Below are 23,478 nucleotides of genomic sequence, written 5' to 3'. Positions count from 1 at the left end.
GCTGTGTAGTAAGGATATGTTCTCGTGAGGTAGTGCAGATTTGCTTAATTGGATGGCTCGTGGCAATGTTTTATGCTGCTGACTTTGTCTTTTAGACACTCACGTGTGGATCTATGTATCTCGGAAGGGGCACCGAGTGTGGTGAGCTTGATCAATTGTTCTATGTATGTTATCTTTTGTACTTATTGCTGTGCTTGGGATTGTCGTCACACCACTTAATTTTAATGATATTATATAATAACTCTTTTTTGCTATGAAAAACAAAAAACAAGCATGGGATGTCCAATACAAAAGCTAGCATTATTGATCTTTGCTCCCGGGTTAGCTAGATGAATGTTGATTCAGAATTCTGATTTTTGGTAAAGCTTTCTGGATTGGTCACAAAGTATGTTGTGCTCGGTTTGTGTCATATGCTCCTGTACTCCTGTACGAAGGCTGTTTTAGGCGGTGGTTGTTGTTGAATCCGATATTGGATGCTTTCCAGGTGTTCATTGGTCGAAGTTGGTAGTGGAAATATTTTTTATCAGGGTGAAAGTAAGTTGGCATCAGTTAGTGGAATAATTTAATTTAGTTAGTGTTCAAATTAGAGTCGTAGAGGTAGACAAATATCAATATTTAGGTTGGATAAAGAGTTGATTTATGTAAATAGAAAAAAATCTCAATTTCTATTCTAAGATAATGTAAATAGAAAAAAATATATGATTTTATTTTATCTTTTCTATAATAATAGATACTATTGGGTTTTAAGTGATATCCCTATCTTTCTTATATAAGATAGAGTTTTCCTCTTATCTTAATTAAATCTACCAGATTCTCTGAATTTAAATAGTCTACTTGGCCAGCTATTGAGTATGGAGGCTTGTCGAGTCCAAGTTGTATAGTTATTGTGTTGATCACACCTCGAAGTAAAGTTTTGGGTGAAGGGTTCTCATCCGGACGTGGTGCTTCTACTGCTTCGCAAGTTCTATTGTGTTCTCAACTCTTATCTCACTTCCGATCCTGATCACATGATTGACCTTTGACAAACCTCTATAGGTGCTCCTACTGGATCAGTTTTTCAATCTTATCCTTCAGGGTAGTGCAATTTTTAGTGTTGTGACTAGCGACTTGGTGATATCGACAACACTTGGATTTGTATGCTCCAAGAAGAGGTCGATTTTTAGCCGGCAACTAGATCAACTTGGTGATGCAAGCTTCTTCCCCTACTCGCCTTCGACTCTCTATTAGCAGGGTGTAATGGCTAAACTTGGACCGAGGCGGTCTATCGGCTCTAGATTTTCCTTGATTATGGTTGCTCTCGATTTTCACCTCTCGTTTCATTGGTTTTCTGGAAGGCTCTATGCGCACTTTCTCCTTACCTTTGGTCATCTTTTCCATCTGAATGAATTTGAAAACTTTTGCTCTTAACTCATCCAATGTTGCAGGTGGTTTCTTGCATAGGTTGTCCGAGAAGGAACTTGACTTCAGTGCTATAATCATTAAGATAAGCACGACTTTTGGGTTCAAGTTTTTAATCCGTACTGAGACTAATGAGAACCTCTCCATGAAATCGCGAAGTGGTTCATCTTCATTTTATCTGATGTTGGCGAGTGCCACAACAGTCAGGTGGTGTGGTATGCTCGTCATATATGGAGCTCCAAAGCGCATGATAAGTGTCACAAACGAGTCAATGGAGTTTCTCGTTAACCGAGTATACCAGTGGAATGTTGTACCTTTCAATGTCGTGGGGAACACTCAACACATGATTGTGTTGTTATTCATAAACAAATTGGTTTCGATGGTTGGCCACATTGGTGTTATCGTTGTTTGCAACCATTTATGATATAGTAGTCAAAAGAGAAGTTTTCTTTTAGTCTTACGGTGGATGCTAAATATTCTTATCAAATTTGGTAGAATCTTCTCACGGTGCCATTCCTCTATGAGCTCCTCTACGAACGATGGTAGGGTGTACCTGCAAAGACACTCCGATGCTAAGTTAGATTCGTAAAGGTAGGCATGTATCAATATTTAGGTTAGATTAAGAGTTAGTTTACCTGAACCTTGATAATTCCTTTTATAGAGGTGAAATTAGATGATAAGATCTCAATTTCCTTCTAAGATAATGTAAATAAAAAATAATATGATTTTATTTCATATTTTCTCTAATAATATATACTATATGTTTTAGGGGATATCCCTCTCTATCGAGTAGAAAATAGAGTTTCATTCTTACCTTAATTAAATATACTAGATTATCTAAGTTTGAGTAGTCTATTCAATCGACTATTGAGTATGGAGACTTGTGAGGTCTAAATAGTACAATTAACATTATTGTACATTGAAACAAATCACATATACATCATGGTTGTACTTATATATGATATTGGTATGTTGTTATGAATAGGTGGAGAAATGTTATATAGGAATATATGAAAATTAAGAACAATTAGTTATTAAAAGATTGAATTTTTTTATTGATTTTACTTTTTTTTATCTATATCTTATCATTTATTTGTAATCTCTTTCATCCACTCATTATAACTTTGATTATTTTTTAAAAATTCATGAACTTATTTAAAATCTTATAAATATATAAAGTCCTTTCAAATCCCATAAATTCATATATTATAAATTCATTAAAATTCAATCTACAAAATCCTAATTTTAAAAGTCTTTTAAAAAAATTTAAAAATCATTACATTCTTACAAAATCTTTTAAAATCTACAAATTTCTTTGTGTCTAAATAGTCTCTTAAAATCTTAATTTAATATATTGTATAGAATTGTGTTTTGGAAAGTAGTTTATAGAATTTTAAAAACAAAATATTATTTCAAAAATTAAATTCTATAATAATGATTTTGTATCAATGTTATAAATGTAAAAGATATATATGATAATAAAATTAGAAAATAAAATAAAATAGTAACGTATTTAGGAAAAAAAAGAAAAAAAGAGAAGTGAGTATAGCAAAAGACCGAAGTTAAGTTACCCTGTCAGTGCTTTGATCGTCAGTCCAAAACAGAAAGAGTGGGCCTTGGCAAGGCTTGTGGGTATACATCATTCGGTTTTGTGTAAAACCAAATCAAACCAAATTTAAATCAAATATATGCAGAGTTTTAAAATTAAACCACTTATGAAAAACTAAAAAAGAAACTATTTTGGTTTTCAACCAAGTTGGATTCAAACTAGCTTTTAAATCAGTTTATGGGCAAAATTGGATTTGGATTATGCTTAATTTTTTTTTGAATATAATGAAATCTCCAATTATGAATATATCTTCCAATAGCACTTTATTTTATTCTAATAACTTTCGGTGTTATTAGTAGCTAATTTTGGACATTTTATTATTAGTTTTAATATTTCAGAAAGTATAATGAAATTTTAAATACCTATACTATTGGTTTTGAAAATTCATCTTCTAAGGTCCTCAAAACTAGCTAACAATTATGTAAAAATAACAAGAGAAAAAATGTATAAAATCTTATTTACATTAAAATAGATTAAAATGTAATATATATTAATCTTTCGAGGGGTAAAAGATATATATATATATATATATATATATATATATATATATATATATATATATTAAAATAATAAGGAAAAAACGTGTAACTTAAGCATATCTTAAGAAAGGAAATTGTAATTTATTCATTATTTTTTATTAAATAAAATTTGTCCAAATAGTATTGTTATAAAATATTTTTATAAATAGTTCCAAAAATATTGGTTGAATTGTATTTTAGTATGTATGTATTTTTTGACGGCAACAATGTTTGAATATAAGAAACAAATATATATGAATAACTTAACTAATTTATCTGTAAAATATGATTGTGTTTGCAAAACATTAAAAATGAGTGAAATAATAAGGATAAAACTGAGTGCACACTTCATTTGCATATTTTGAGAAAATAATGATTGCTTTTATTAATTTTTGGAAAACTTAAAAATAAGATATTTTTTTAAGAAAAAAAACTATTCCAAACATATTATAACTTGATTGAATAGCTGGTGTATATTCTTACCGACAACAAAAGATAAATTAATGCCATTAAAATGAAATAATAGACCCTTTATTATGTTTAATATTAAAAGGGAATTCGTATGTCGTGAAAGAGTAAATAAGATATTTTTATTTAACCTTTTAGAAGAAAAATATTTTATTGTTTTATGACAAGCTTTTTTTTTTTCCAAATTTAACCTGTTACTAACACATACACAATAGCATACGGATACAATTTTTTTTCCAACTATCCTTACTTTTATCATCTAAAATAATTTATTTAGGTATCTCATTTGACCTAGAACAAACAATAAAATAAAAAAGTGAAAAATAATCTAAACTGTCCGTAAAAATAGAATCAGAGGGAAATGACATTTTATTGAATAAAATAGTAAAAAATACTAATATTTTGTATCCAAAAGGATAGTACACATCTACATATCAAAATGCAAGAAACTTAAAAATAAAATAAAACAATAAAAATAGGAAGAAAAAAAAAAAACAGAGAAAATGGAAAGAGAGAAAGCCGAAAACCCTAGAGGCAATATTTTGTATAAAAAGGGGCATTGAATCCCTAATGACTCATCTCACTCTTCAATTCAAATCCCTAATGTCTACCACTCTCTCGAACCTTCCTAACGCCTCCTCTTTTCTTCCTAAACCTAAACCCAAACCCTCTCTTCCTCACCCACAAACACCTCTCACTCACTCCGCAGCACTTTTATCTCGTACGTTCTCTATTCCTTTTTATTCCTTATTCAATCCGAACCATAACCTATGATTCTTTCTATGTCAAGTTTTTTTAGTTTTTCTGTCTTAATTTTGCTAAAATGTTTTGTCTTCCTGGGTTGCATGGCGTCAATTGTGTCTCACTTTTGTCTGTTAAGCAGCTTTTGGAGCAAATGGTGTGATTGTGTTTTACTATTACTGAAGCTACATATTTGTGACTTTTTGTTGTTGTTGTTGTTGGGTTTTATGTCATGGCAGGGTCAATTTGCTTGAGGAATCTGTTGCCAAAGGCAACGTCTTCTGAAGAGCGATCCACTGGAGGAAGTCAATTTTTCAATGAGAAACGCGATGGTGTCATAATCCTGGAGAATGTTAAAGAGGATAATAAGAATGAGTTCGATAAAACGGTGATTGAAGACACAAAAGAAGAAGAGTTGTCTGATGATGGACAGGGTCTGTCATTTGATTTGATGGATAAGCTCAATGTAAGGGTCACTTTAAACCACCTTGCCTATTAAGAATTTTCTGATCTCTGTAGTTTCTATTCGCATATATTTACTATGAATTTGATGGTTCAGATTTGTTTGTGTTTCAAATATTGAGTTGTTGTGATATGACAATTCAGTTTATTGATGGCATTTTTGGAATATGAATTTGGTGGTTCCAAGGCACATGTTATTTTTTCCCTGATGGTTTAGATTTGTTTCTATTTCAAATATGGAGTTGCTATGATGATAATCCAGTTTATTTATGGCATTTATAGAATGCTTGATGATACTTCGGCAGTCATGTCGAACCTGAGCGGTTACCTGAGCAACTCCACACAGTTACCTTTTGTATTTGTGAAATTTTTGATGAGTTTGACTTATGGGAAGTTTACTTGAATATATTTGTTATCTATTTTTATTTTTGTTTGCTTGAATATGCTAGTATTACCTATGAAACCCACAGCTTCAAAAGCCATTGTGAAAAATATTTTGTCCGAAGAAACCATTAAAGCATGGGTGTCTTCATTTTCTTTACTAAAGTGGTTGGATGTTACATCTTAAATCAATGATGCAGCATCATTAAATTGTTTCTTGTTTGACTTAAATTTTTCTGATGCATCGTTACTGACTGGCGTTTGTGAAACTCACTGCTTTTTTCCCCACATACTGAAAGAGGGTTGACTGTAATTTTTGCTGCCTGTGGTGTCTGCATTGCATTACTGATATAATATTAAGAATTAAAATGACCTGGTTTTAAGCCTTGTTTTTTAATCTAACCTTGCCCTCAAATTTTGTCTTTTACAGTTTGATACAGATGACACTGGTTCTATTGTCTTGTATGGGGGTGGTGCCTTGGTGGCTCTGTGGCTAACATCAGCTGTTATTGGTGCAATTGATTCTATCCCATTGGTGTGTATCAAACAAACATCGATCCTGTAAATATTTCAAACCCAAACCCAACTGTTTCGTATGCTGATATTTTTGTTGATTAACAGATTCCGAAGTTGTTGGAAGTTGTTGGGCTTGCATATACAGTATGGTTCACTTCCCGTTATCTGCTTTTCAAGGTACTTACCTAATTTTTGCTAGTTTGGCTGATTTGTTGTCTTGATTACCAGATTAATTAAATTTGTTAACCTGCAGCAAAATAGAGATGAATTGGGTGCTAAAATAGAAGAGCTCAAGGGACAAATTTTCGGTTCAGAAGATAATTGATTGTTCTGAACGGATGAAATGTTTGTGCTGTCTCTTAAACAATGTACAGTAACAGTTACCTTTGTTTTAGTTTTGGCTGAGAAGGAAAAATATAGTCAGCACCAGATTTCTCGTATTCAAGTTATTGACTGCTATTGCCAAATTGCCTCTAGTGCATTGTGGGTGCATGTTGCATTTTTTATTGTTTACATACGGTCTATATTTTTTTTAAAAAATTGTAACTAGAAAAATTGAGGACGTCTGGTTTCCAAAAGCACACTCGATATCTAACATTAAGGATGCAATGTAGAGGAGGGAATTTCTTGTACATTCATTATTTTTTGTTTTTTCCAAAACTACCTCAGCTCAAATGGATTCTTAATCTGTAAGCAGGGATACTTTTGGAATTTATAATAATTTGTTGGGTGCATGATGCAATTGCCTGTAGAGGATCATTAAATATAGCTATATTTGATGATTAAAACTATGATGCGTTTTAGTGATTATATATCATTTAGAATCCCGTCATTGAAATTTCAATAGTGGTGAAGTAATACGAAGGTTGTAAAATGAATGAGTACAAGAATTGTGAGGAATGCTGAGATTTCAGTCTCCATCTTAGATATGCGATACAGAGATAGACATCAGTCATCCCAATTCCCACATGCCTAACCCCTCTTTTTTATTTGTCTTGCTGTAAAAATTACTATGAAAAATTTTAGATGGGAACAACATTATGGAATATAAGTCACTGTTTCTATTACTGAAAAAAAAAATTGAAGCTAGCTTCAAATATTAGTCAACGTTTGGCATTAAAAGACTGAAGTTTGTGTGGAGATATATTAGGATTCTATCAGTGAGTTATAGGCTGGTTATAACGAAAAATAACAATACTTTTTTGTATTTAAAAATAACAGAAAAATTTGTCCTCCACCTTTTATTTTTTGAAGAGGTAAAAGCAAAATTCATTTTGAGAAACATTGTCAAAGCCACAAGCGTGACAAAGACAAGAAAAAAAGAAAAAGCTTACAAAAGTTGAGCTGCTGTTTAACGGCAACCACAGTACACTATCCAAAACATTAAAAAGTCCCAAATATAACAAAGTATTGCAGCATATTAACGGAACATACAGTACCACACTCATAAGTCATAACCGCTGAATACCTTCCCATCTTGAAACTTATTGAGCGTCTGTGCAATAAACAAAAACCAGTACGTACCACAATTATGCCATCCCAGGTCGCATATAAACACTATCTAGGACCTTTCCACCAACAAGCTAATGAATATGAAATGACACCTTTTGTAGACAACCATTGCCACGACAAAATCATAATCTTTTCCACCATATCTTGCAGGTCTTGTTGCTGCCCTGAAAAAGCTCAAATTTCTGGTCTTCCAAATAACCCAGATGACAGAAAACCAGATCACATGCCATATACGTATGGGGGGGATTACGCTCACTGTGGTTACCATTCAGATACGCAATAAGCATTTTTAACAAAGTCATATCCTTCCACCAACACGAACAACTTCTCTACCTTAAATATTTAAACTTACATACAGGGCATCTTCCAAGTCACTGTATCATATGCAAAGAAACGCAATAAGTGTTTTTTTGAAAGTTATCTGTATAATTTTCAACAAATACTCATACATCATAGTAATCTGTATCATAATTTAAACTTTCAAATATGGCATCTGTCATGCGGTCTTCTATTTCTTCTGTATCATATCCATAGTAGTCAAAACCATCTTCTATTTCTTCTGTATCATATCCATAGTAGTCAAAACCATCCTCGGAACTTCTCCTACGTATGTAGACAGTTCCGGTATTACTGCCATCTGCTTCTTGTGTGGCACCACGTGCATGCATTTCAAGTATGAAATCAGAAATGGAACGAATGTTGACGAGCAAATAGCAGAACAATGCGGCAACTGGAGCTAACTTGAAGCTCATCTTCATCACTGTGACCAAGAAACATCCAACCAAGAAGTTAAACACACCAACTTCGAATCCAAGTTGGAGTTGCCGCGACAAGCTCATAGCCATCAATGCAAATGCGCCACTGGAAGTGAGGTTCATCATTTTGCCGTGCGCATTTTCCACCTTCCCTTCTTCACTACGGTCTTCGAAAACAGACCACAGAGAGGTGAGCGTTAAGACCACAAAACCCACTTGTGCTTTCAACAAGAAACTCCTCCCATGTCCCCAGCTACATCTTTTAATGAAGAACATGAAGATAGATAAAAGTGAGCTTACGACAGTGTACATGAAGATCTTCAGCGCGTTCCAGTGTCCGAACATGTTGTGGAAAGAGGGACTGAGGGCATAACAGCTGAATCCAACTATGCTTGAGACAAAGCCTGTTAGTCTCCACAGCAAAGGGTGGATTAGGAGTTTTGATATTGAGGTTTGAATGGCTTGAATTTTGGTCATTGTGGCAAGGAAGAAGAGTAGGCTCAAATGGAAGAGTTAGAAATTAGGAGGAGGATTTAAAAGAATTACCAGTTTGCCAAACAGAGGATACCCTCGCTTGCGGAAAGGCAGGTTTTCTCCGTGTGGGGACACAGTTAACTTGGAAAATGCCTCGAAGGTCTCTTCTTGACCATAAACGAGAAGAAATTCTGGGACATTCTTCTTATCAAAGTTTCTTTTTGAAAAGCCAAAGGAAATACAATTTTATAGGAGGAACTTGCCATTTTTTCTTGTTTATTTGTGTTTAGATTGAATTTCTAGTGTAAATACAACAGTTTGCTTTTTGATTTGCATGTTTGTGTACAAATGTTCAGCCATGGAAGCGGTGTCATCTGTTAATTGAGAACTAAAATTAGTTATAAATCGTTTGCTAGAAGTGCAAGCTGGCCTTGTTGGGCAAGACTCGTGAGAATCAAATTGTAGGTTGTTATCCCAAGTATCGAAAAAAGAGAGTGACCAAAATTAAACAAAAAAAAAAAACCTTTATTGGAATTGATACAAGAAAAAAGTTATTTAATCCTTGATATTTCAATAACTAGTATATATGAGTACGTACATGTATAGTAGTATTTTACTAGATTTCCACACGGCTGATGCAAGAGATTTTTTGTGTTCAATAACACGTGGATGAAACAATAATGATTTAAATAAATAAAAATATAAAAATTATTTGATTTAAAAAGCAATATATTTTTTGATAATTTGATTCAATATCATACCAACAGTATTATAAAAACCAATCCAGTCGAGAACCTAGGTTAATAGATTAGAAGTCGAATTGATGGATTATTTATTGGTATGATTGATATGCTATATATATTAAAAAATTAAAAATATATATAATATAGCTAATAGAATATGAACAATCCATAGTTTATATTTTAAAATTACATAATTATTTATTACTATAAATTATTTTGTTGGGTATTATCATTAAATTACTAAGGAAATTATTATTATTTTCTATGACTAAATACAAAAATTGTCAAATGATCATGAACAAATATGATGAAGATGTGCAAAATACATAAATATTAAATTATATCAAAGATCAAAATAATAATAATTAGTTATTGTATATTTTTATCAAGATCAAAATAATATTATATGTTAGTATTCAATAATTATCTATTAATAGTTTAATATGTTTTAGGAATTGTAAAAATCTGTAAAAAAAAAGAAAAAAGGATCAACCAAGTGAAATCATACCAATTTAGTGTCATCACAGGGTCTTGGTCAAACTCAAATGGGTCAAATCGGGTTGACCATAGTTGACTATATTTCTGGTTCGATGACATAACCAAACTAGCGAAGCCACCAATTCCCATTTGAACTAATCCAATCGATCGAATCGATCCAATTTTCGCAACTATAATATCACAATAACATCATTAATAACACATGTCTTATTTCACTCTAACATGACATGTCTACTATTATTCATAATCAATCTACTATCCCTAATTAAATTTGTTTAGATAATACTTTAACAAAAAATTAATTTGAATCATAGTTATTGGACCCAACTCAAACTAGTTGGGTTGACCCATTGGCTCAGGAATCCAATCGGTCTGAATCACTTGTTGGATTGATTATGCATGAAACATGGTGTAACCCACTTTGACTTGGCCTGGAACTAATCAACTTGGTTAACTTGGTGGGTCATGCATTCTTAAGTTTTTTTTTTTTTTACAATTGAACATCACTCATGTTGGAAAATTCAATTTAAATTTTACACGTGTATTGTTTGTAAATTTGCTTATTTTACCAAGCATAACCGCATTTTAAAATGTGAGATAATAAAGTTGTTGTCATTTTCTATTTTTTCTTGACTAATTTGTGTGTATTAAATTATGTCTGCCATTGTACAATGATGATATATATTTTAAATTCTAGCTTAAAGTTGTTTATATTGAATTCTGAAAAAAAAATGTTGCATGTTCAGTTTTAAACAAATTCATAACTATATATGCTTCTAAATATGTTGAACATTATTAAACTTTAAATCTTAAGTGTACAAGGTTATGTGTTATAAAATTATTTAGATTTTTTTAATATAGGTCGGGTCATGCGAGTCAAGTAATGACTCATTGGATCAACTTATGACCTAATGACTTAGTACCCTGATCGAGTCAATAACTAGTATAAGATCATTGGTTTAAATAACATTTTAGGAAGCAAAAACAAAATTTAAAATTACTAGTGACCAACAATATATTTTTTTATTAGGGACCAAAAATAAAATTCAATAATTTATTAAGAATAAAAATATCATTAAACAATAAAAAATATTTTTTGCCCACTTCAAACCCTAATATCACATCTTATAAAATGCTTTAAATATTAGTATCAATTTCCACTAAATTTATAATTGATAAACTTTTGTTCTTTCACATTTCAAATCACTAATATTATTCTTTTACAACGAAAGCAAATTTTTTATTCTTTTTTATTATAATTTTTAGAGAAAAAAACAAATAAAAATTTTGCAATTAAAAAGTGATAACAAAATGTAAAAATGAAAGGAAAAGCCCCCTAGTAATAATAAGTTCCAACTTGAACATATAATACTAAAGTCCCCACTTAATTAATAAAAATAATAATATTACTCAATAGAAGCATGATACGAAATAACACATATAAATTAAAAATAATAAAATGAAGTAGTACAAATCAACTATCTACTAAAGACTTAGATAATAACTAATAAGTCTTTTTGTCTCAATGAAATTGAGCTTAGAATTTAGATCATGTAAGTAAGACTTTGGATTTAAATTTTGTAAATAAAAATAACTAAATAAGTAGTTGAGTGATAATATCTCAGTAAAGGTAGTTTAATTATTTTTTATATAAATTAATTATTAATAAAATCAATGAATATTTTAATCAAATAAAATTATTAAAAAAATATTCTTAAAAACACTATGATTAAAAAATAACTTCTACCTTTCTACTTCTATCATATTTCGTACAGAACATCTCCAATTTTTATTATTTTATTTTCATTAGAACATCATTTTTTTGGCGACCCCCTTTTTCTTTCATTAAAACTATGTAACTATTATAATTTATGCTTTTACATATTTTTTAAATACGCTTTTACATTTTAGTTTAAAAGAAAGAGTACATATCCTCTGCAAGAAAATACAGTAGTATTTGGAACAATAACAAGATTATTGATGAATCTAAGACTTAAATCATATATAAGGCTATGTTTGGTAAGCCTTTTCATGAATTTATAAGTTTCTTTCATCGAATTAAGCTTGTTTGGCACACAAATTTATTTTTTAAAAATTATTTCAAGTAGCTTATGAAAAATAAGTCAACTTATAAGCTATTAATTTTTTTCTCCTCACTTTTATCTTCAATATTTTATTTTCTTCTTTTATTCAATTTGAAAACTCTCTTGTTGTTCTTTGTCTAAAAAATCCTCATATCTAATTTTCTTTCTTATCATGCAACTTGAATATTCAAGTTCTTTTAGTACAAATAAAAAAATGAATTTTTAAGAAAAATTATAAATAAAATATTATTTTATTTTATTTTTTGTTTTAAAATAATAATATTAATAAATTATTTAAATGTTAAAAAAAGTATTCTAAACAATATAATTATAATAGAGTTAATTTAATTTAATTTTACTTTTTCAAAAACAAATAAAAAATTTATAATTCAAAATTAAAAAAAATATTATCATTATTAAAAATAAAATTCAAATATTAAATATATCATTTTAGTTAATTTTTAATTTTTGAGTTCCTAACTTATAAGCACTTAATTAACTTATAAGATAATTTTACCAAATATCTTCATAGACCTGATTACACGAGATCCATAATTATAACATCTCATTTATTTTATTATTTTTCACTTTTCACATGTAAAAGTTGGAAGAGAGAAGAACACCAACAGACAAAACTAGAAGACTCAAGGGAACAAAAAAAATACCGAATCCGAATACAACCAGCCTCCGGCTTTCAATTCAATTCCAATTCCAGTAATTTCAGCAATTCAATTCCAGCAATTCAGCAGGTCCGGGACGTACAAAGGTGCACCCACTGTACCCGAAATGCATGCACACTTTGCTTCGTTATAAAATTCGTTTCTTTGTCTGTCTTTTTTTTTTTTTTTTTACAGCAATAGAATTACCTCATATCATTAATAATAAAGGATTCAATATACCTTGGTGTTATATGATGTATTTGTGGACTAACATACTAGTGACTGCCCTGGCAAGAGTGTGAGCCACCATATTTGCATGTTGTCTAGCAAACTTTACAGAGATGTATAAGAGGAAAGGAGGTTCCTACAATCATAAGAAATGACCCCAACCTCAAAAAAACAAAAACAAATCCGGTTTGGGCCCCAAAACTGAGTCCACATTGCATTACTGACATAAAATTAAATGAACTGAATTTTGTTGGTTTTTTTTTTTATATAAAAAAATCTAACATGCGTCCTCGTTTTTGCCTTTTATAGCTTGATACAGATGACACTGGTTCTATTGCCATGTATGGATGGGGGTGGGTTGGTGCCTAAGTGGCTCTGGTTAACCACAGTTGATATTGGTGCAATTGATTCTATCCCGGCCCATTATATTGGTTTGCGTCAAACATCGATCATGTAAATATTTCAAACCCGAAGCAACTGTTTCACATGCTGATATTTTTTGGTTCATATCATGCCACTGTTTCCAAAGTTGTTGGAAGTTGTAAGGCTTACATATATAATTGGTGAATACAAATAGAATGATTTATTTTTATTTTTTAAAACTAATGTTAGAAAACAAAGTCTAAGGACTGCAACCTTCTTGAACAGAGATTTATATTAATAATTAAACTTGAAAACACAGAAGCATTGTTACTGAAAAGACTCATACTGTAATGGTAAGAATTTTAATTTTAATTTCAATACTTTCTCTTTGTTTTGCTTAATTTTTTAATAGAGGGTTATGATGTGAGGATGAATAACTAATGAGGAGATGAATTTTGTTTAGTGACATTGAAGTGTTGAGAATATTGATGTATGATAATAATTTATTAGGTGTATTTATGAAGGATGAACTAAAAAAGAAAATGATTAAAGCAGATAGTTCACAAAATTTATAAAACATCTAAGATTCTACTAATTGGACAAATGATATATATTCAAAAGTCAAAGGATCATGTGTTGTCTTGGCAAGCTTCCACATCAAGCAAGTTCATCTCAAGTTCCTTAAAATGCGATTTGCAGAAGATCCACAAATTAATTAAGTCTTAGAAGTTATAGATCAAGAGGTGAGGATTTATAATTCAACTTATTCAAAGATTTAATAATGATATGATACTTTACAAAAAAAACATTCTTCTAACTTAGGTACCTATAAATGGTTCTACTAGTAAAAACCATCGGAGTACAAACGATCTCAACTAAGGGTGAGTTGAAATTTAATAATTAATATATTGACAATATCGTTTTTGTTAGCATATGATATAGCTTGTAGTGTATCCGTACTATTAATGTATGTAGTAAGTTGACATTTAATGATTAATATGTTGACAACTAGAGGTGATTATTTATAATATCATTGATTCTTCTTATTAATCCAATTCACAAACTCATAGCTTTTATGTTTATCCTTTTATATGACAGAAGTCCAATCTAGTGTTTATAGCCCAATCTAGTCAAATGTGTTTTTTTAAATACATGTTTATTCTTAGCCAATTGTTTATTCTAGTATTTAACTATATATTAAATTGAAGAATAAATTCATTTAATCATTTCTTGATTTTTAAGATAGGACCTATTGTGGAAAAACTTACAAATGACTCCATGAGATTAGGTGCATTTGAAAGAGTTGCTATCATTTTGTGAATGAAAGAAATTTTCATAACTTACAAAGGATGTTTTGATTGCCCATTGCTCCTAATGTTCTTGGAACCAAATACTTAATTAATTGTTTCATAATTTCTTGACATAGACGCCCAGAAAGTTTTGTATGGTTGTCTTTCTATCTTACTCGCCTATATTTATAAATTTTCATTTATCACCACTTTGTTTAAATTTGACCAATAAATATGACTTTTTAGATTTTTTTTTTTTGAAATATAGATGCTTATATTTTGTTCAATATTGGTTTATGATATTAGCGATGTTATTCTTAATAAGTGATATTGTTATTCCAGGAATATGATTTAGATGGTGATGAAGATGTAATAATGCTTTGATTGGAAAGACATTGATATTCTAGATCTCTTGAGTGGATGCTAATTAAATTCTAAATTGTACATATGATTGTCTTTACTCATTGACTTGTGAAATTCAAGTATACAAGAAATTCAAACAAAAGATATAGGAAGTAATATTTTAAGTTTCAACTTTCAAGTGTATAAATTGTTGGTGGTTCCTTCTATTTCAAGTTTCAATAATCGTTCTTTCAATTATATTATTTTTTTAAAAGAAAAAAGAAAATATATTTAATTAAAAATTATAATCATCAAAGAGTGTAATTAGGAATTATTTTTATTATTATTATGGCATTTACATACAAAAGACCGTAGGTACAAGTAAATGACTTTTACCTATAGTTAGAGATTATAAATATAAATTAATCCTTATGAAAAAATAATCTCATCAGAACGTTTCCGCGGTCGAATACATTTTGAATTTGATAAATGCATTGCTTGTGAAGTATGTGTTCGTGTATGTCCCATCGATCTACCTGTTGTTGATTGGAAACTAGAAACTGATATTCGAAAGAAACAGTTGCTTAATTATAGTATTGATTTCGGAATCTGTATATTTTGTGGTAACTGTATTGAATATTGTCCAACAAATTGTTTATCAATGACCGAAGAATATCTTTTATTTATACATTTAAAATTGTAGGTGTTATCTATAGTGATAGTCAAATTTGACTATAGGTAAAAATATATCCATAGGTAAAGCCTATGGTGACAGACTATTAGCTATCATTGTATGTTCTCTTAAGGTTGATGCCTAAAACATCACAAGAATAAAGTCTTTTATACATCTACCTATAAATTTTGGACTTCTAAAGATAGTTTTTGTCGGTAAATTTAAGTCATTTTCCTTGTAGTGATAATTGACTCATTATATTTTTGGAAATTCAAAGGACATTGTACAATATTAAAAGTTTTTAGTGTTTCTTCTTAGTTATGGGAATGACAATTATAAATCTTCTATTTCTAAATTAAATTTGATGAGTTATTACTCTACAAAGTTATTACTCTATTTAATTAATTAAGCAAAGGAGGATTCTAATTTGGTCTTTAATTTTATAAAATATACTTAACTTTGAAAAAATAATGAAATCTTAGAAATGAAAGACTAAATTATGTTTTTATAGTTCTTATATTTTTCTATAATAATAATTGAAGAAATTAATAAAGGTAATTTTCTTAAATTTACCAATATAATTAGTTTGTGTTCTTTTTGGTGAACATATAGTTAGTTTAATGTTACCAGTAATAAGCTAATAAAAGCTATACATGACAATCCCGACTAAACAATTGTGCTAGGTATCGTTACTTAATTAAGGTCATATTCAAATTCATTTGAAAGCTATGGTTTTGCAATAAATATCATGAAGTTGATGAGAAATATTTTATTTTAGATAAGCAAGCATTATTTTATTTGTGCACTCTAACATCATTTGGTATATGCTTCTACGTATCCTTGTCACTAGGATTGGGGCAGGGTAATGCTAGAAAATGAAAAAAAAAAAAAGAAGTGGCATTATTACATTCTCTTAAAAATATAGTATTCATTATTAGTTACGACTTTAATACTTTCTAAGATGGTCCCAGCTAATAACCGCCTTAGAAAATGTTCTAAAACAATCGTTAGCTAATAACTGTTGAAGAAAGTTTAACTATTTTACGACGGTTACCGTCGTAGAAAGTTAGACTTTTTTACGACTCGTCCAATGCGTTTTTTAATCATCGTTAAATACCTTTTCCCATCTTTTAAGACTTCAGGCTCCGAAGAACTTGACTCATCTCTATCACGTCCAGGGACATTAGAATTTGCCTCATGTTCAATTAATACATCTAAATTTGCTTCAAGGTTTGACGAACTTGCCTCATCCATATCATCTGCAAAGATATCAGAATTTGCTTCAAGGTGTATGAAATTTGCATATTCTATATATATAATCTAGGAACTCAATTGAAGCTTGAATAAATTCGATAAATAGTTATTTTCATCCCTAAATATGTAGAATATTGATAAATTCATTTCCGAAAGGTGAAAATTCAAATTTTAGTTTTGGAAAGTGAAAAAAGTGGGACAAATTTATTTATCTGTTAATTTTTGTTTGTTACTGTTAATGAAAGAACTTACATACGTAATACATTCAGGGATAAATTTGTCAGCGCTTTACACATCTAAGGATGAAAATAGCTAGCTACCCAAAATAATTTAATCTTCATCTTCTGTATTTTTTTAATCATTACAAACATAACATTACAATAAACACTTAAAAAAAAACAAACATAAGTTAAAACAAACATAAACAATAAACATAACATTGATTAATAAACATATAATTTGTCTAGTGCTCTAAAAATTTCTATTGTGAAACATTAGATAGTGACAAAATCAAATTAGATCTATTATTTTTGTAAGGATTAACTTAATAGTTGTACATTTGTGTTTTAGTCTTATATTTTGGATAAAATACTGTCACATTAGAACTTTCAAAGTAATAGATAAACTATACTTATTAATCAATATTATATTATTATTATGTTTGTTTCAACTTAAATTTGTTTTTCTATTTTTAACGTATTTATTATAATATTATGTTTGCAATGATTACAAAAGAAAAAATATAAAGATTAAATTATATTTTAGATAAATAATCATTTTTGTCCCTGAATGTTTAAAGTGCTAACTAATTTGCTCCTCAATATGTTATGTAAGCTCTTTCATTAACACAGAAGTTAACAGATAAATAGACTCATTGTACTTTTTTCACTTTCGGGGACTAAAATTTAAATTTTTATATTTCGGAGATGAATTTGTTAGCACTCTACATATTGAAAGACGAAAATAGTCACTAACCCAAATAAAAAAGGATCAAATTAAAAAAAATAAAAGGCTAAAAGTGTATTTTAGCAAAAAGATTCATAATTTCATAATTTGTATATTTTAATCCTTATAGTTTGAAAGTAGTCTTTTTAGTCCTTATAATTTACATTTTAATTATTTTTAGTTCTTCTAGTTTGAAAGTAAATTTTTTAGTCATGTACTTTATATTTTAATTTTCTATTAGTTATTATCATTAAAATATAAGTAATATTATCAATTACAATTAACTATAAAAACATTAATAAGTAATTCATAATCAATTTATTACAAGAAAATTTATAATAAAAAATAATTGATAATTTATAACTAATTTGTAACTAATTATTTATATTTATATATATATATATATATATATACATATATTTGTTATAACAAAAATTAAAAGATAATTAAAATACAAATTATAAAAACTAAAAAAATTATTTTTAAATTATAAGGACTAAAAAAAATTGAAATATAAATGATAAGAAATAAAAAATTCACTTTCCAACTATAATAAATAAAAGATATGAATCATAAAACTATATTAAGTTTACCTTTGAACTTCCGAAGAAAAAATTTCAGGACTTCACATCCACACGTCTTTAGAAAAAGCACTTCTTTAGATTTCGCTATATTCTTTGGAGAAAAAATACTACGAATTTCATTACACCAATACTTCTTTAGATCAAGGATCTCGCGAGATCTGCGGCTGATAACTGCTCTTTTCGAATCCCCTAATTCAATATCTTTCAAACTTGGCTCCTCTTCATGATCATCTGCTACATGTTGTGTGGCAGCACATGCACGCAATTTAAGCAGGGAATCAGAAATGGAACGGTTGTTGACAAGCAAATAACAGAACTATGCCGCAAGTGGAGCTAACTTAAGGTTCATCTTCATCAACGTCACCAAGAAGCATCCAACCAAGAAGTTAGTGACGCCAACATCGAATCCAATTTGAAGTTGCCGCAACAAACTCAAGGCCATCAAGGCAAATGCTCCAATTGAAGCGAGGTTCATCATTTTCCGGAACCTGTTTTCCACTTTCCCTAGTTCGCAACGGTCTTCCCAGAAAAACCACAAAGAGGTAAGCGCTAAGACCACAAAAACCACATGTCCTTTCAGCAACAAACTCTTCCCGAGTCGTCCCAAGCTCCTCTGAGGGAATATGACTCAATGACATCATCAGAATCATAAGTAGCTTCTCTTATTTCTGAAATCCAATTCCTTAGGCTTTCATTACCATCTTGCTTTCTATCTGCAACTTGCAAGTAAGACCTCATCATCCTCAATTCAGTTTGCAGTTGCAACACTTTGTCTTCCGCCCCATAAAGGAACATTCCTTCTTGAATGAGCAAATCACCAAGACTTTGCACTATGAAGTTCACTATAGCCTACGACATCTTTCAAGGTTTTCCTTCTTTCTCCCAAGCAAAAGCTTTTCCTGATTAATCACAACCCTTTTGCTAATTCTCAAGCTTATAACACTGCTAGTGCTATTTATTGAACAAAGGGAAGAGAATAACCAAAGCAACAATAGAGGGTTGAATGAGCTTTTACTCAATTAAGTTCCTTTATGGTTGCAAAGTTAATAGAACAATCCTCTTTACGGCCACTATCAAACTCATGAATTAGTGTAATCAAGATACTTGTATTAAAAAGAAAGGTTTTATTGATGACCAATCCTCTTTAGCTGTATTCTTCAACTCGTAATTTAACAAAATTTTCTAATTACAATTGAATAATTAGAATCATGCAATTAATTGGCTGATTAGGCTAAAAACAAACATTAAGTATCTAAAGAAGTTTCAGCATAACAGCAATAGTCCAAACCCAAACACAAAACACCAAATTTCTCGAAACCAAGCCAAATGAAATTCCGAAAACCATACACACATAAAAGGATTGATTGGAATTTGTGTGGTTTAGTGATGGAATTTGTGGTAAACATTTGCATATCATGGTTAAGACTAGAGGATTAGGCCGTGCGTTAGGTAGGATTGTTGCCAGAGGTCTAGGGAGAGGGGATGGTGATGATTCTGACGGTGCTCCCCAGCACCGAAGGCTGACCGCATCGGCACGCAAGCGACATCTACTTGTCATTGTTGACGATGATGTGCCTGCGATACCTGTAGACTCGCCTGCTGTACTAGAGGCAGAGGCTGCTGTAGTTGGGGATGAGCCCATGGTAGATGTTGCCACACAGGACATCGATGCAGAGACTGACGCACAGGATACCGGTGCATAGGATGCTGTAGATGAGCCTGAGGGATTTCCTGGTGGAACCAGGGACCCATCAGTGCTTATGGAGTATGCTGACCATGTTGCGGCCAGCGTATGGTATGGACAGGCATTTATAATATTTAAGTCTGTTAAGTATTCTTTTTTATTGAGTTTTTGGTTATTGATTGACGTTATTTGAACAAATTGTGTGTTCCTTTGTACTTCAATTCAGGAACATCCTGAGTTGAAGTTATCCTCTCATGGAAGGAAGGTGCATAACTTAGGCAGGCTTGTTCCTGCAATTGAGGACATGGTTGCTGGGACAGGATTAAGTCCTTTGATCGCATGTTCGATAGACACCGGCGATCATGGACTTATATCCTCCTTTGTGGGGGAGGTTTCGATCATGCTGGACGACATCGTGTCTCTTCTCCATCTGTTGATCGTTGGCACATTCCATGACTTCTAGCCTCTGCGCAGCGACGAGGCGGTGCTGTTGTTGGTTGCGTTACTGATGGTCTCACCAGAGGTGGCCATGGCCGAGATAGGCCAATGTGGTGGACCATACGTGCGCCTGCAGTGGCTACAAGACATATACCAGCACAGATGTCAAACACAACACTAGACAACTGCCGCTCGCGCTTATCTTCTGCATCTTTTGGGTTGCACTCTTTTTTCTAATAAGAGTGCAACCCATGTTCATGTTGTCTACTTACACACCCTGTGTGGCCTCACTCTTGCTGGGAGGTATGCATGGGGAGCTGCTGGCCTCATCCATATGTACAATTAGCTTAATGATGCCAGTATCAGCACCAACCGACAGCTTGTTAGTTACATCACGTTGTTATAGGTAATTAACATGTATTTCATAATTTAATTACAAAAATGTTTTAATGAGGGTATATTTAATTAACATGTATGACTTTCGTGTAAATCCTGTAGTGTTGGATATACAAGCACTTTTCGTCAATTGCGGAGTGCAATGCTGATCCGAACTACGACGAGGTGTCACCACGTGCGTGTTGGTGGATTGCGACAAAGAAGATTGTGGAGAAGGTATCTACAACGACGTACAGGTAACGCTTAGATCGTCTGAGGATCTCAGATGTTTGTTGTATGCCATGTACGAAGCACCGACCTGTGCAGGACTTTCATCTGATTTCGTGCTTCTCAGGACAGCTTTGCTAGGGGCCTGTTGTTGTCAGATACAGACCAGAGAGGGTTATGCACCAGTTCGGCTATGTCCAGTGCATTCTTGTGTCCATTCATGGGTGTCATATGATGACGTAGATGATACATAGACACACTACTCAGACCATCTGGTGGCAGCAGGTGATCTATGTGTTGTGCCAAGTCAATGTGCGTCTAACTACATAGACTAGTTCTTCTTCATATCTCATCCATTCATGATTGCGCCACAAACGGATCCTCCTCGAGATGCATATACAACGCAGCCAAGTCATATCCCTCATGAGGTAGCACCGACATCGACACATGTGGATCCTGATGCAGACGAGCTTAGACATGCAATGGTAAGTGTTACTATTTTGTTAGATGTATGTCATTTACTTCAATTATTTTAATACTAATTTATATAATTCGTTTGTTTTTTTATTTAACAGGAGGCTTGCCATGCAATCGCTGACACGTTGGAGCGTCATCTCATCCTAAATGAAGTCACATCAGGCACATCGACACATGATGTCATTCTAAAATGCCTCAGGATTACCAAGGGTGTCACAGAAGACGACAATGTATATGTGAGGTCTTGACGTAGGCGGCGCACAAATCAACAATAGTTTATTCACACTTTAGATATCATTAGTTTTTGACGATGTATTTGACTTAACATTTTGTATATTTTAAGTTATTTTGATTAATAATATTAGTTTATAATATTAGTGTTATTTTGTTAATTATGTTTAAATTACTTGATCCGAAATTCATACCAAATTCATTTGAAATTCATCGACATATTATAAAAGGAAGTAAGTAAATTACAAATGTTAAACTAATATTACAAATGTCATTTAAAATTAGGTTTCAATAAAATTAAACTTTTTAAAAAAATTCAGTCTCCTACATATCAAGTTGATCTGTGAAAAACTTGTGGATCAAGTTGATCCGTGTAAGACTCGCGAATCAAGTTGATCCGCATTTGGTCCGCGAGACTTACACGGATTAACTTGATCCGCAGGAGACTTTCGCAGATCAAGTTAATCCGTAAGTTTTCTACGGATCAACTTGATCCGCATATCGAAACATTAGAGAAACATTTCTAACATTTTTAAGTGATGCTGGATGCACCAACAATAACGCTGGGTGCACCTAGCAACACCCTTTGTTGATATATAAGAGTATTAATTTTATAATACCAATAACAAATTCATTTCAATACCCATTCCTAAAGCTGAGTGCTCGACCTCATCATGTTGTTGCATATATCTATGCAGAATCAACAAAATCAAACATCGAAGGAAAAAAACTCTCGCGAGCTTCGAAACCTGAAAATAGAGTGGTGATACCTTGGCTAGATTAACATAGAAGAAGAGGGGCTTCTTGGTGTTAGAGACCTGAATGTGATTCTTCTTATATGAATCAGAGATGCTGATGTTGTTCACTCCCTTTGTTATGCCTTCAATTGTTCTCTCTCACTCTCACTCGCACAACCAAAAACCCTAACAATTTGTTAATGAGGGATTGTGAAGTAACTACGCCGGTGAGGGATTGCAAAGGTGCAGGTGAAGGATTTGGAGTCCACGGCAGTGGATTTTGCAGTGCTTCGACTGCGCCAACATCAAAAGGGAACTCGTCAATCCCAAACCCCCTTAGTGTACCAAAAACTAGAAGCAGAAGCAAGAAGGCAATTAGAGTGAAATAAAGGCAAAGAGCGTTAATTGGAGAGTTAGAGTTTTGAATTGACTGACTTCGATTTCTCCTTGGTCAAATTAAGCAACAGAGAGGACGCATGTGCCGTAGCGATGGACCTCATCGGAATGACAGCGGCAGCCGCCTGGACGCTTGAATGGAGGAGATAAGCCGGTGAGGAAACACCAAAGATAGTAGATTTTTTTTTAGTGGAAGAATTAGGAGACTAAATTTTAAACACAATGCTATTAAAATCGTTACTCAACATTAAGACCATTTTTATAAAATTTTATTTGTATATCTCTTGTTATTTGTAAAATTGGTATCATATTTTATTTTAAGATAATTTTTGAAAACGGCGGTTGATTTTGTGTAGTAAAATATAATTTTGTAGTAGTGTCACTTAATTAAAAATTTTAAAAATCAATTTTTTTAG

General features: G+C 31.5%; 2 protein-coding genes, 1 long non-coding RNA gene and 1 other non-coding gene across 6 annotated transcripts; 2 read left to right on the top strand and 2 right to left on the bottom strand.

The window, feature by feature from the left end:
• Nucleotides 1-4,554: 4,554 nt before the first annotated feature.
• LOC114409448 (protein CURVATURE THYLAKOID 1D, chloroplastic-like) lies at nucleotides 4,555-8,865 on the top strand. 2 transcript variants are annotated; one of them, XM_028372924.1, is made up of 5 exons: nucleotides 4,555-4,714; nucleotides 4,974-5,200; nucleotides 6,008-6,112; nucleotides 6,199-6,270; nucleotides 7,756-8,865. In XM_028372924.1, exons 1-5 carry the CDS (start codon nucleotides 4,564-4,566, stop codon nucleotides 7,771-7,773), a joined length of 573 nt encoding a protein of 190 aa, XP_028228725.1. In that variant the 5' UTR covers nucleotides 4,555-4,563; the 3' UTR covers nucleotides 7,774-8,865. The 2 variants fall into 2 exon arrangements, with proteins under 2 accessions (XP_028228725.1, XP_028228717.1); XM_028372916.1 differs by lacking the exon at nucleotides 7,756-8,865 and adding an exon at nucleotides 6,347-6,827 and having other exon boundaries at nucleotides 4,556-4,714.
• LOC114368764 lies at nucleotides 5,439-5,532 on the top strand. The gene has a single exon (XR_003657409.1). It is a non-coding gene; the product is annotated as a small nucleolar RNA snoR128 (small nucleolar RNA).
• LOC114409434 lies at nucleotides 7,309-8,869 on the bottom strand. 2 transcript variants are annotated; one of them, XM_028372906.1, is made up of 2 exons: nucleotides 8,192-8,869; nucleotides 7,309-8,149 (listed from the first exon to the last, which is right to left on the bottom strand). In XM_028372906.1, the coding sequence occupies exons 1-2, from the start codon at nucleotides 8,835-8,837 to the stop codon at nucleotides 8,049-8,051; spliced, it is 747 nt and encodes a 248-aa protein (XP_028228707.1). In that variant the 5' UTR covers nucleotides 8,838-8,869; the 3' UTR covers nucleotides 7,309-8,048. The 2 variants fall into 2 exon arrangements, with proteins under 2 accessions (XP_028228707.1, XP_028228700.1); XM_028372899.1 differs by having other exon boundaries at nucleotides 7,309-8,869.
• Nucleotides 8,870-16,480: 7,611 nt separating this feature from the next.
• LOC114409428 lies at nucleotides 16,481-23,355 on the bottom strand. The gene is made up of 3 exons (XR_003666088.1): nucleotides 23,102-23,355; nucleotides 18,506-23,017; nucleotides 16,481-16,972 (listed from the first exon to the last, which is right to left on the bottom strand). It is a non-coding gene; the product is annotated as an uncharacterized LOC114409428 (long non-coding RNA).
• Between the last annotated feature and the right edge of the window lie 123 nt (nucleotides 23,356-23,478).

The sequence above is a fragment of the Glycine soja genome, chromosome 1 (assembly GCF_004193775.1).
Source record: "Glycine soja cultivar W05 chromosome 1, ASM419377v2, whole genome shotgun sequence".
Lineage (NCBI taxonomy): Eukaryota > Viridiplantae > Streptophyta > Magnoliopsida > Fabales > Fabaceae > Glycine > Glycine soja.
This window is presented reverse-complemented; position numbering and strand designations above follow the sequence as displayed.